Genomic DNA, 13,636 nt, shown 5'->3' with positions numbered 1-13,636 from the left:
ACACCAGTCAGGAAGTCCAAGTGGCCAAAGTGTTCTGATTTTGTTTCAAGAACACAGTGATGAGGTTTGACAGCAGCAGACGTGAACTCCGCCATGTACGGTCCCAAGCCTGACCGTGAAAGGAGGAGGCTTGGGTATGGGGCTAGCACCCCATCCTGAGCTACAAAGATGCCAACAGAAGCTCCAAAGACCTCATCCTTGCGAGGAGGAGGAGGATCTTTGATGGGCTACACTTTGAAAGACTGGCTCACGACAAGGACTCTGGTGAGCTGCTTTCGGCAGCCTATACCAGTAGATGTGTTCTCCTTCCACTCAGGGTGCTAGACACTGAGTATAAGAGCACCAACTTCCACTGCGTGCTAGGTTTCCATCTGCCCACCGGTGGAGATTGGCACCATCCATTCCGCTAGATCACATCACCTCTATCCACAGCTGTCTGAGCGGAAACTCGGGTTAATCACTTTGTAAGGGGGAAAATAACAGGAGCATTATTTAACTACACAGGACAAAGTGTCTGAAGGGATGGGGTGTCCTTGTAATTGTTACTGAAAGCGGAGAGAGACAGCCAAGATAGATGGTCGCGAGGCCTCAAGCACAGGAGTGAGAGTGTCTCACTGAAGTGTGGGGCCTTGCGGAGAACACACCGGCAAAGTTATTATCCTCAGTTGAAACTTTGTATGTATTCTGTAATTTATAGTGATTTCTGTGTGTTGCACTGTACTGCTGCCACAAAATACTTAACAACATACTATATGTCAGTGACAGTGAGCTCTGTACTGGCTACTGGCTGACAGCTAGCATTAAACTTGTTAGAGCGACACACAATCTGAGGAGCTCTGCATCTGTGGGAGGGATAAAAGGACTGTTACTGTGCCAGGCTTCAGCCCAAAATGGTGACAGTCGTTCCCCTGCGCCCTCTGCCCACCGATGCTGCTCGAGCCGCTGAGTTCCTCCAGCTGAATGCACATTGCACCAGTTACAACATCTGCAGTCTCTCATGTCTCCATTCAAGTTGCTGGGACCACTGAACAGTAGGCTGGACTGACTAGACTTGTACTGCTGAAGTTCAGAGGAACAAGGGGTACAGTAATTGAAATAATTGGAAATTCAAGCAACACACATAAAAATTGCTGGTGAACGCAGCAGGCCAGGCAGCATCTCTAGGAAGAGGTGCAGTCGACGTTTCAGGCCGAGACCCTTCGTCAGGACTAACACATTCCATTCCCATTCTGACTTCCACATCCCATTCCCATTCTGACACACATTTTAATTCCACATCCCATTCCCATTCTGACATGTCTATCCACGGCCTCCTCTACTGTAAAGATGAAGCCACACTCAGGTTGGAGGAACAACACCTTATATTCCGTCTGGGTAGCCTCCAACCTGATGGCATGAACATCGACTTCTCTAACTTCCGCTAATGCCCCACCTCCCCCTCGTACCCCATCTGTTACTTATTTTTATACACACATTCTTTCTCTCACTCTCCTTTTTCTCCCTCTGTCCCTCTGTATATACCCCTGGCCCATCCTCTGGGTCCCCCCCCCCTTGTCTTTCTTCCCGGACCTCCTGTCCCATGATCCTCTCATATCCCCTTTGCCTATCACCTGTCCAGCTCTTGGCTCTATCCCTCCCCCTCCTGTCTTCTCCTATCATTTTGGATCTCCCCCTCCCCCCTCCAACTTTCAAATCCCTTACTCACTCTTCCTTCAGTTAGTCCTGACGAAGGGTCTCGGCCTGAAACGTCGACTGCACCTCTTCCTAGAGATGCTGCCTGGCCTGCTGCGTTCACCAGCAACTTTTATGTGTGTTGCCACAATACTCCATATTAGGCCTCCCCAGCGTCTTCTACAACTTCAACATAACATCCCACCTCCTGCACTCAATACATTGATTATGAAGGGAAAATTGGCAAAAACTCTCTTTATGACCCTATGTATCTGTGCTGCCACATTAAATAAATTACGGACCTGTATTCCCAGATCTCCTTTGTTCTACCGCACTCCTCAGTGCCCTACTGCTCACTGTGCAAGTCCTATCCTGGTTGGTCTGGCGGAAGTGTAAAACGTCACACTTATCTGCATTTAATTCCATCTGCCATTTTTCAACCCATTTCTCTTGCTGTTGCAAGCCATCCCCAATCTTGGTGTCCTCTGTAAATTTGCTAATCCAGTTTATCATCTAGAGCATTGATATACTGTTTATAACAAAGAACAAAGGGCCCAGCACAGATTGCTGCAGCACACCACTAGTCACAGGCCTCTAGTCAGAGAGGCAACCTCCTGTGTAATCAGTACGGGGTCCATGAAGTTGATGCCGCTTTGCCTCACTGCTAAAGACTCTGTATCCATCTCCTGAGTAAATACAGATGCAAAGAATGCATTTAAGATCTCCCCCATCTGTTTCGGTTCCACACAGATTAATATTCTGGTCTTCCAGAGAATCAATTTTGCCCCCTGCTCTTAACATATCTGTAGAATCCCTTGGGATTCTCCTTCATCTTGTCTGCTAGAGCAATTTCATTTAGCCTTTCTGACTTCCTTGGGTTTAGTTGCATTTTTTATACTCCATAAACAACTCATTTGTTCCTATCTGCCTATACCTACTATGCACCTCCTCTTTTTTGTCTTAACCAGAGCCTCAATGTCTTTTGAAAACCAAGGTTCCCTACACACGTTATCTATACCTTTTATTTTGACAGGCACATACAAGCTTTGTCATCTCAAAATTTCACCTTTGAAGGCTTCCCACTTTTCAAATTACACCTTTGCCAGAAAACAGCCTGTCCCAATCCACACTTGCCAGATCATTTCTGATACCATCAAAATTGGCCTTTCTGCAATTTAGGATCTCAATCCATGGACCAGACTTTTTTTTTGTATATTTATTTTGAAACTAATGGCATTGCGGTCACTGGATGCAAAGTGTTCCCCATTACAAACTTCTGTCACCTGCCCCATCTCATTCCTTGATAGCAAAACCTGTATCACACGCTCTCTCATTGGGACTTCTACGTACTGATGAAGCAACCTTTCCTGAACACATCTGACAAACTCTAGCCCATCTAGCCCTTTAACAGTATGGGATTTATAGTCAATATGTGGAAAGTTAAAATCACTTACTTTAACAACCTTATGTTTCTCGCAACAGTATGCAATCTCTCTACAAATTTGTTCCTCCAAATCCCTCAGTCTGTTGGGTGGTCTGTAGTATAGCCCCATTAACATGGTCATACCTTTCTTATTTCTCATTTCTATCCATAAACACCTCACTAGACGAGTTCTCCAGTCTGTCCTGATGGAGCACTGCAGTGCCACTGTTCCTCCTTTAATCTCTCTTGCTCTATCACACCTAAAACAACAGAACCCAGGAATATTGAACTGCCAGTACTGCCCCTCTTGCAACCAAGTCTCACTAATGGCTACAACATCATAATTCAGTATTGGCCCATGCCCCGAGTTCATCCGCCTTTCCTACAATTCTTCTCACATTGCTCAGCGCACTAGCTGCACCATGCTTAACCTTCGATTCCTGACTTTGAGATCTCACCAACATGTGCCTCCACAACCTCTCCACTAACTGTCCTGACACTGTAGTTCCACCCCCCCCCCAACTCCAGTTTAAACCCCACCGTTCAACATTAACAAACCTTCACACTAGGATATTAGTCTCCCTCCAGTTCAGGTGCAAACCTACCCTTCTGTACAGGTCCCAACTTCCACAGAGAAGAGCCTAATGATCTAAAAGTTGAAAGCCCTCCCTCCTTAGCCACATCTCCCTAGTTCTGGCCTCATGAGCACATGGTAATGCTGAGGTCACAAGCCTGGAGGTCCTGCTCTTTAACTTAGCACCTAACTCTCTGAACTCCCTATGCAGAACCTCATCACTTGTCATTGGTACCTACAGTTGACCACAACCTCTAGCTTCCCACTTAGGAATACTGAAGACTGGAGTCCCTGACACCTGGGAGGCAACATACCATCCAGTAATCTCACACCTTCCACAGAACCTCCTGTCCGTTCCCCTATCACCACAGTATGCCTCTTCTCCCACCTTCCCTTCTGAGTCTTAGAACCAGACTCAATGCCAGAGATACGACTACTGTGACTTTCCTTTGTTAGGTCATTCCCCTAACAGTATCCAAAGTGATATAACTGTTGTTGAGGGGATAGCCACAGGGGTACTCTGCACTGACTCAACCCCTTTCCCCTTCCTGTCACCCAGTTTCCTGTGTCCTGCACCTTGAGTGTAACTACCTCTCTATATGCCCTGTCGATCACCCCTTCAGCCTCCTGAATAATCCGGAGTTCATCCAGTTCCAGTTTCAACTCCTTAACGCTGTTTGTTAGAAGGTGCAGCTGGATTTACTTCTCTCAGTTATAGTCATCAGACACACCGGAGGTCTCCCTGCCTTCCCACATCTCGCAAAGGGAGCATTCAACTCTCCTGCCTGGCACCTCCACTGTCCTAGCTGAGTGTGTGTGTATGTGTATGTGTATGTATATAAGGGAAGACAGCCCCTGCAACGATGGAGGCTACACTTACCCCTCCTCTCTTTACTTTGTTCTTGCTAATCAATCCCAAACGCTGTTTGCTCACTGGTCAGAGCTCAATTATGTTTCTGGGACCTGCTGCTGCCTTTTTCTACTCTGGCAGTGGACCCGAGTGAAATCCCCTCCTCTCAAACTTCTGACGTCTGGATTGGTCGCTGGTCAGAGCTCAATTACATGTGACAAGGAAAGCTAATCTTTGTCTTTGAGTCATTACCAGTTTTCTTTGTTGGAGAGGTAAACAGATTTCTGGAAGATGAGCCCAGTGAAAGAGCCCCTAGTGCCAGGAGCTGCTCACAGTCTTGCTGACTGGGCTCCCCTCCCCAGAGCTCAGATACAAGCCCATGTACAATGAGCATTTGCAAGCAGACAGCTTGATCACAGAATGGGTGAAAGTGAGGAGCCACACTCACACAAGACACATCAGATCGTTCTACATTCAATGAGCAGTGCTATACTGGGAACAAACCCAGAATAGAAAAATGCCCCTATCATCAAGCATTTCTTTTGGACCCATCATCTTTCATTCTTAAAGCCAAGGCTCCTCTGCATGCTGAGCTGGAGTGTGACGGATAGATCTCCATTGACTGGGTACCTCTGAGGCAGTCAGTCCCACAGCACACACATGCAAGTTTTGGGACTACACCACTACGTTTCCTATGCAGTCACTGTCTTCACCCCAGGTTGAGGAGGTCAGTAGACTGCAGAGAGTTGTGCATCGTAGCTGTAATGTGCCAACACAGACGAAAATGATTGAGATAGGGCCAGCAACAGGAATTCTGCAGATGCTGGAAGTTCAAGCAACACACATCAAACTTGCTGGTGAACGCAGCAGACCAGGCAGCATCTCTAGGAAGAGGTACAGTCGACGTTTCAGGCCGAGACCCTTCGTCAGGACTAACTGAAGGAAGAGTTAGTAAGAGATTTGAAAGTGGGAGGGGGAGGGGGAGGGGGAGGTCCAAAATGATAGAAGACAGGAGGGGGAGGGATGGAGCCAAGAGCTGGACAGGTGATTGGCAAAAGGGATACGAGGGTCTCCATTAAATGCACTTTGATGTGTGTTGCTTAAGATAGGGCCAGAATGCCTATTCTGCACTTTGAGACACATCGCCTAGCAATTCCCTATTAAATCTAGTCTACTCACAGGATAACTTTACAATGACTGATTAACATACCAACCAGTACACTTATGGACTGTGGGAGGAACCACAGCACTAGGAGGAAACTCATGCATTCCATGGGAAGGACGTACAGAGGGCGCCGGGATTGAATTCAAGCTCCAACATCCCAAGCTATAATAGCGTGCTAGCCATGATGTGTCTTCACTCCTGCACAGGAGAAATGAGTAGTTTCACAAGTTCTGACAAGGGAGCTTTGACATGAACCAGAGCTGTTTCTCTTCCCACTGATGTGGTCTGGCCGGAGTACTTCCAGCTGTCTTAAAAATTTTTACTTTCAATGTCAACAGGTTGAAAATAAATCTACAGAAACGTGAACTCGATGTCCATGGCCCAGGGACCACTCTTCCAGACAAGTGGTGTAGCGGCTAGAATAATGCATTACAGCATCAGCAATGGGGGTTCAATTCCTGCCGCTGTCTGTACATCTCACGTGGGTTTCCTCCCACATTCCAAACACGTATGGGTTAGGGTTAGTGAGTTGTGGGTGTCAGAAGCATGACGGTACATGCAGGCTGCCCCAGCGCATCGCTGGACTGTGTTGGCTGTTTTCCCAATTGATGCATTTCACTGGTTTTGATGTCTCAATGTAATGTGACAAACACTAAATAAAGCTTCCAATAAAAAAAATTTCCCTCCCCTCTTCTGTTCCCTACTCTCACCTCTTCTCACATGCCTATTACCTCCCCTGGGTCCCTTCCTCTTATGGTCCGCTCTTCTCTCCTATCAGATTCCTTCCTCTCCAGCCCTTTACGTTTCTCACCCACCTGGCTTCACCTATCACTTCCTAGCTTGTCCTCCCTCTCCACCCCCAAATTCTTATTCTGGCATCTTCTCCCTTCCTTTCCAGTCTTGAAGGGTCTTGCCCCAAAACGTCAACTGTTTATTAATCTCCATAGATGCTGTCTGACCTGCTGAGCTCCTCCAGCATTTTGTGTTTTTGCTAAAGCCAATTGTTATCTTTACGTAATTATCCAGTGAAGGAATACTGAGCAGTATTTTTTGATGCATCTGTTAATCAGCTGATGGGTGCCAATCCCACAATTATCTACTGGCAAAGTTGTCCTGCAAGGTAGAACGACACTGAGGACACCAGGTGAACTTAACATTTCCACTTCCTGCTTTGACAAAGAAAACAAAAGGATTCAGTTTTTTTTTTAAAATCAATTTATTGTGAAAGTAAGAGTCACAAAAACAGAAAAGGAACTGAGAATTGAGAACTCGGTGATAAGGGAAGATCTCAGATCCTCTGGCATTACATTAATCAAAAGTCAAAAAGATTCTAGTGCATAATGTGCAAAGATTATGTCTGTGCACTTGAGTAACCAGTACCTATAAACTGAATACGAGACTAGGTAACCCTGTGAGGGTGAATAAGACCATGAGAACAGAAATGTAAACAGTGTAGAAAACAGTTCTTGCTGCCTCCTTATCCGTCCTTGCTGTCAGTTCAAGAACACAAGGTCACTTGTCTTGTTAGTCACGGCAGGGTGCGCTGCGAGACAGAGACAGAGAGAGAGACAGGGAGACAGGGAGAGACGGAGGGAGAGGGGGAGACGGAGATGGAGACGGAGGGGGAGGGGGAGAGGCACACACACACATTACCCAGGAGTTTAATGACAACATGGCAGCGGGGTAGGCAGGAGACAAGGGCTTGAGTGTGATGCTTCAACAGGATCAGTGTGAACTCCCCCAGTGGTTATTGTAATATTACTCCATCTCACAGTAAAAATATCAACTCTGGTAACTTGCAAAGCAAGCAAGCTCGATCTTCAACATCAAATTTTCCATAGCAAACACGAGCATTGTAGAGTTTCCACAAACGAGGTGCAAAGCAAAATAATCCCACTCACTGCAGGCAGGATGCTGACAGCAGGTTAAGTTGGCTCTCGAGAAGGTGGTGAGACTCATTTTAAACTCCCCACTGCAGTTATGGCAACCTATGTGTTTTGGCATTTATAAACTCGATCTGTTTGCATGGGAATGCTCGAAGCCTTGCCAACACAAACCAGCTATGTTCTCGTGAAGGGGTTGAACTATCAAACCACATGGTCAATCCAAGTGGAAAGCTCTTGTACAACTCTGTATCCACATCGCAGAGCTGCAGGACTCCTCACGTTCACATTGCTGCACAAGAATTGCAACAGTCCAGTGTGTACCTTCAGGAATGAGAGGCATTTGTTAAACAGCTCCCCCTACTTGTGAGCTAACCATTTGTCTTAGCTGGCCTTGGACTGAGACCAGCTACAGCACGATGTTATGTGAGAAAGCTGCTAGGAAGACCCTGCCCTGACCACACGATAATCAGTCACGTGCCCTACAACATCTCTTGGCCCTCCCACAGCCCTGTAGGAAAACAGGCAGAGACACACAGCTCTGCATCTCCTTTCATTTCAAGAGCAACTCCAAGTTGTAGCTGTGTCAGGGCAGAGAGCATGTGGGAGTTTGTCATCAGGAGAGCTGAGTGTGGTGAATACTGACACTGCCCCATTCACCCGTCCTCCTGTCCCCCTTCCGTCCCCCTCCCAAACTCACATTTCATGGGCACCAACCTGATGCTCCCAACACTAAAGGAAATATGTAAACTAGAGACAGCACGAGGTTTGTATGAAGAGCAAGGAAGAGCTGCGACATTGAAGAGACTTGTCCCTTTTACAGACGAGATTGCAGTTTCATTTATAGGCTGGAGGTAAAGTATAAAATGCAGCAAGTGTCCATTCAGCTCAGCTCCCATTATGCAATCGCTTTCGCTTCTGGTAGGAAGGCTTCCCAGTATTTAATAAGCTGTCAAGAGAAATGAGAGTCAGAACAGAACAGAACACACAACATCACAGCACAGTACAGACCATTCAGTGCCGACTCCAAGATAGATCCAACCTGCCCTCCCCTATAACAATAACCCTCCTTTTTCTACCATCCACACACCTTAAATGTCCCTAATGTACCCAACTTTACCATCACTCCTGGCAGGGCATTTCACACACTTACTCTGTGTAAAAAAACAACCTACCTCTGACCTCACCTCATACTTTTCTCCAATTACCTTAACATTACAACCCCTTGTTTAGCAATTTCTGCCTTGGGAAAAGGCGCTGGCTGTCCACTCGATCTATGTTTCATTTACTTTGTATACCTCTATCAAGTGTTCTCTCATCCTCTTTCGTTCCAAAGAGAAAAGTGCTGGCTCACTCAATCTATCCTCACAGGACATTCTCTCTGACCCAGGCAGCACCTCGTAAATCTCCTCTGCACCCTGTCTAAATCTTCCACATCCACCCTATAATGAAGTGACTAGAGCCAAACACAATATTCCATTAGTGAATTACAAGATACAAAAATTCCTCAAGAATGAAGACTAGATGCAGTCATTCACAACATTTTGGGTTTTCCTAGGCCACCATTTCCCAGTCCCATCTCCTCGCCTACCTACTAACCCCGTTTACCATGGGGGGGGGGTAAAACACCTAGTTTCTGCTATTCCAGTCTCATTTCCCTCTCCCACATACCAACCCTGTTTCCCATGGGGGGGGGTAAAATACCCAGTTTCTACTATGCCAGTCCCATCTCCTCTCCCACATACCAACCCCATTTCCCATGGGGGGGGCGGTAAAGCACCTAGTTTCTACTATTCTAGTCCCATCTCCTCTCCCACATACCAACCCCGTTTCCCATGGGGGGGGGTAAAACACCCAGTTTCTGCTATTCCAGTCCCATCTCCTCTCCCACATACCAACCCCATTTATCATGGGGGGGGGGGTAAAACACCCAGTTTCTGCTATTCCAGTCCCATCTCCTCTCCCACCTACTAACCCCGTTTACCATGGGGGGGGGCGGTAAAACACCTAGTTTCTGCTATTCCAGTCTCATTTCCCTCTCCCACATACCAACCCTGTTTCCCATGGGGGGGGGGGGTAAAATACCCAGTTTCTGCTATTGCAGTCCCATCTCCTCTCCCACATACCAACCCCATTTATCATGGGGGGGGGGTAAAACACCCAGTTTCTGCTATTCCAGTCCCATCTCCTCTCCCACACAGCAACCCCATTTCCCATGGGGGGGGCGGTAAAGCACCTAGTTTCTACTATTCTAGTCCCATCTCCTCTCCCACATACCAACCCCATTTATCATGGGGGAGGGGTAAAACACCCAGTTTCTATTGCAGCTTCCACCACAGTAAATGTTGCTGTCCTAAACATAAACATGGTCATAAACCAGTTATATGAGGCCTCTTCCCCACCCAGAGATTTCTGGTACTCAAAAAAGTTTGAGATTAATCTACCTCAGAACCTTACCCCACCTCCCTCTATACAGTGAGACCATTCTCTGTGCTCACAATCAGAATCGGCAGCCCCTACAAAGCAGAATTCTTAGTATTCACAGCATGAGAAAGTTGACCACAAATGGCAAGTTATGGAGACCGACATCCTAATTCCTGAACGCTGTCGTTCAGCTTTGTAGTGTTGTTCTTTCCCCAATCACAACCTGCCAGAAGTTACTAGAATGAGAGTCACGTGGTCAAGCTGAGTATTAAGAGATTAGGGCCACAATACTGGAGCAGGATTGGGCCATTCAGCCTCCCAGGTCTGCCATGCCACTCTATCATGGCTGATTTATCATTCCCTTAAGGAGATCCAAGGTACATGCATTTCCATACTCAGGGTGGTGGATATCTGCAATGAGCTGCCAGAGGAGATGGTGGAAGAATGTTGAGATAGGAAAGATATAGGGGAGTAAATGGCCTTTCCCCATCCAGCTTGTCCAGAGTGTTGAAACTCTCCCTGTACATCTGCAACCTGTCATTCCTGAGGGTGAAAATGCCCTCAGTGATATCAAGTCATCAAAGGAAGCAAACCAGTGAGTATGATGCCGAGGGAGCTGGGGGGGAGGTGGAGGGTGCGGGGTGCGCGAGGGATCCACTGAGATCCAGACAGGAGCAGGAGCTGGCAGAACAGGGACTTAGTAGGGTACTGTCCCACCCGTGCCAAATATTTTGTTCAACCCCCTGATCTTGTGTTTATTTCTGCCTACTCATTTTTTGCAGGTGACCTTGAATAAGCAGCGCACCAGTCGTACTAAATTCTGGCATCGCCACTACTCAGCGATCAATCTAATGTATCACAAACAGATACCAATAGACAATCTTCTGCCCCGGGTCAAATTACTCACCTGTTGCTGAGAATTCTGAAGGGTTTCTAAATACGTAATAATTCGACTTTTAAAGTCTTTGATTCTCTCAATCTGGACAAGAACAGAATACAGGAGAATTTTTTAGAAAAGGAATTTCAACTATATCAAGATCAGAATATTGTAGCACATCTTTTGGAGAGCCTCAGAGCACTCACCTCAAACCGAGCAACTTCTTTTCGAATGGTGACCGAGATCCGCTCAAAATCTCTTTCACATTGCAGGACTTTGGGTTCCCACTGTGGGAGAAATGATGGTTAGTTTGCACAATTTATCAGCCAATGCCTCCGTCCCGCAACATCACTCCCTATAAGGCAGCAACTCTAAACCGGATACTGGATGAAGGTAGGAAATAGCCTTGAGCCATTAATCACGAATACAGCTGGATTCGGAGTCTGATCACAATACAGCTTCAGGTGCTGAGAGAACATCATAAGACATAGGAACACATTAGGTCATTTGGCCCATTGAAACTGCTGAGACATTCCATTAATTCTTATTTATTCTCCCTCGCAGCCCCATTCTCCTGCTTTCTCCCTGTAACCTTTGACACCCTGACTGATCAGAGCCCATCAACCTCTGCTTTATAAATATTCAATGATTTGGATTCCACAGATTCACTAGCTTCTGGCTGAAGAAATTTCTTCATCTCTGCCCTAACTGGATGCACATCTTTTCTTACATAAAGAACCCAAAACTGCAGCCTGACTTAAAGCCTCAGCATTACATCATTACCTCTATTACTCCCATTCCACAGCTAACAGAACTAGGTCACGAACAGTCAGCACTCAGCATCTTCAGTAGCATTTTATGGCTTCTGTAGATCCTACACAGAATGAATCTTTGGCACTTTAGGTAGCTTTAGCAAATTTGAAAAGGTGCACTAAAGCTTTATCACAGGAAGGTTAGAAAGGGAGTCAGACACAGATGGAGAAATAAATGGAGGAGTTTAGGGAAGGAAATCCAGAGCTCAGAGTGTGGCTGCTGAAGACACTGCCCCCAATGCTGAGAGGCAATCAGAAATATACAAGAGTGCAGCAAGGATCACTGGGGTCTTCAGTGGGAGGCAGGGTAGATCAGCAAGACCAGGCATGAGAAGTTGAATGAATTTACTGTGAATCAGGGAATAGTTTTACATGAGTTCCGAGGGTAGAATGAGGGACTAGGTACTGGGAGGCTCACAGCAAAGAGGAACTTAATGCTGATGTAATGCAGGATATAACTGAGCAAGGGAGCACAAGCCCTAGATTCATTGATCTGTACCATACCAGAACACCTCCCCTCTCCTGGATCTCACCCACTACCCATATCATAAGTTATTGGAGCAGAATTAGGCCATTCAGCCCACTGGGTCTGCTCCACCATTCCAGCATGGCTGATTTATTATCCCTCACAAACCCCTTCTCCTACCTTCTCTCTGTAATCTTCGATGCCCTGACTAATCAAGAAGCTATCAACCTCTGTTTTAAATATACAAATAGTCTCCAAAGCTGTCTGTGGCAATGAATTCCACAGATTCATCACTCTATGACTAAAGAAATCTCTCATCTCTGTTCTTAAAGGGACTTCCCTCTATTCTAGGCGTTTCCAGTCTGGGATCCCTTGCTTGGTGGTATTGGTCCATGACATCAAAAAGGTTGGGAAACCTTGCTCTATTTTCACTCTGCGCCTTCTGGTCCGAGGCTCAGCCACTAGAGGAAACATCCTCTTCACATCGATTCTATCTAGGCCTTTCAGTATTGGAAAGGTTTCAATGAGATACAAGGATTCGAGGAGTAGTGGACAGTGAGGAAGGTTTTCAAAGCTTGCAGAGGGACTTGGACCAGCTGGAAAAATGGGCTGAAAAATGGCAGATGGAGTTTAATACAGACAAGTGTGAGGTATTGCACTTTGGAAGGGCAAACTAAGGTAGAACATACAAGGTAAATGGTAGGGCACTGAGGAGTGCAGTGGAACAGAGGGATCTGAGAATACAGATACAAAATTCCCTAAAGGTGGCATCACAGGTAAAATAGGGTTGTAAAGAGAGCTTTTGGTACATTGGCCTTTATAAATCAAAGTACTGAGTATAAGAGTTGGAATGTTATGGTGAGGTTGTACAAGACATTGGTGAGGCTGAAGTTGGAGTATTGTGTGCAGTTTTGGTCACCTAATTACAGGAAGGATATTAATAAGGTTGAAAGAGTGCAGAGAAGGTTTACAAGGATGTTGCTGCGACTTGAGAAACTCAGTTACAGAGAAAGGTTGAATAGGTTCGGACTTTATACCCCGGAGCGTAGAAGAATGAAGGGAGATTTGATAGAGGTATATAAAATTATGATGGGTATAGATAGAGTGAATGCAAGCAGGCTTTTTCCACTGAGGCTAGGGGAGAAAAAATCCAGAGGACAGGGGCTAAGGATGAAGGGGGAAAAGTTTAAAGGGAAGTTTAAAGTTCAAAGTTTAAAGGGGGGCTTCTTCACACAGAGAGTGGTGGGAGTGTGGAATGAGCTGCCAAATAAAGTGGTAAATGTGGGCTCACTTTTAACATTTAAGGAAGACTTGGACAGGTACATCGATGAGAGGTGTATGGAGGGATATAGTCCGGGTGCAGGTCAGTGGGACTAGGCAGAAAAATGGTTCAGCACAGTCAAGGAGGGCCAAAAGGCCTGTTTCTGTGCTGTAATATTTCTATGGTTCTATGGAGATCCCCCCTCTTTCTTCTAAACTCCAGCGAGTACA

General features: G+C 46.2%; 1 protein-coding gene across 1 annotated transcript in view; it reads right to left on the bottom strand.

Annotated features, from left to right (window-relative positions):
* Positions 1 to 6,907: 6,907 nt before the first annotated feature.
* The window catches only part of LOC140211912 (sorting nexin-1-like), a 124,322-nt gene continuing 117,593 nt past the window's right edge, over positions 6,908 to 13,636 (bottom strand). Inside the window, exons 14-16 of the mRNA XM_072282114.1 lie at positions 11,074 to 11,154; positions 10,898 to 10,969; positions 6,908 to 8,515 (exon numbers count right to left, since the gene is read on the bottom strand). Coding sequence (XP_072138215.1) covers positions 8,465 to 8,515; positions 10,898 to 10,969; positions 11,074 to 11,154 — 204 coding nt within the window. The 3' untranslated portion in view covers positions 6,908 to 8,464. The remainder of the gene's footprint in view (positions 8,516 to 10,897; positions 10,970 to 11,073; positions 11,155 to 13,636) is intronic.

This window comes from Mobula birostris, chromosome 18 (genome assembly GCF_030028105.1).
Source record: "Mobula birostris isolate sMobBir1 chromosome 18, sMobBir1.hap1, whole genome shotgun sequence".
NCBI classification, from domain to species: domain Eukaryota; kingdom Metazoa; phylum Chordata; class Chondrichthyes; order Myliobatiformes; family Myliobatidae; genus Mobula; species Mobula birostris.
Note: the sequence above shows the minus strand (reverse complement) of the source record. Positions and strands in the feature narration are given on the sequence as shown.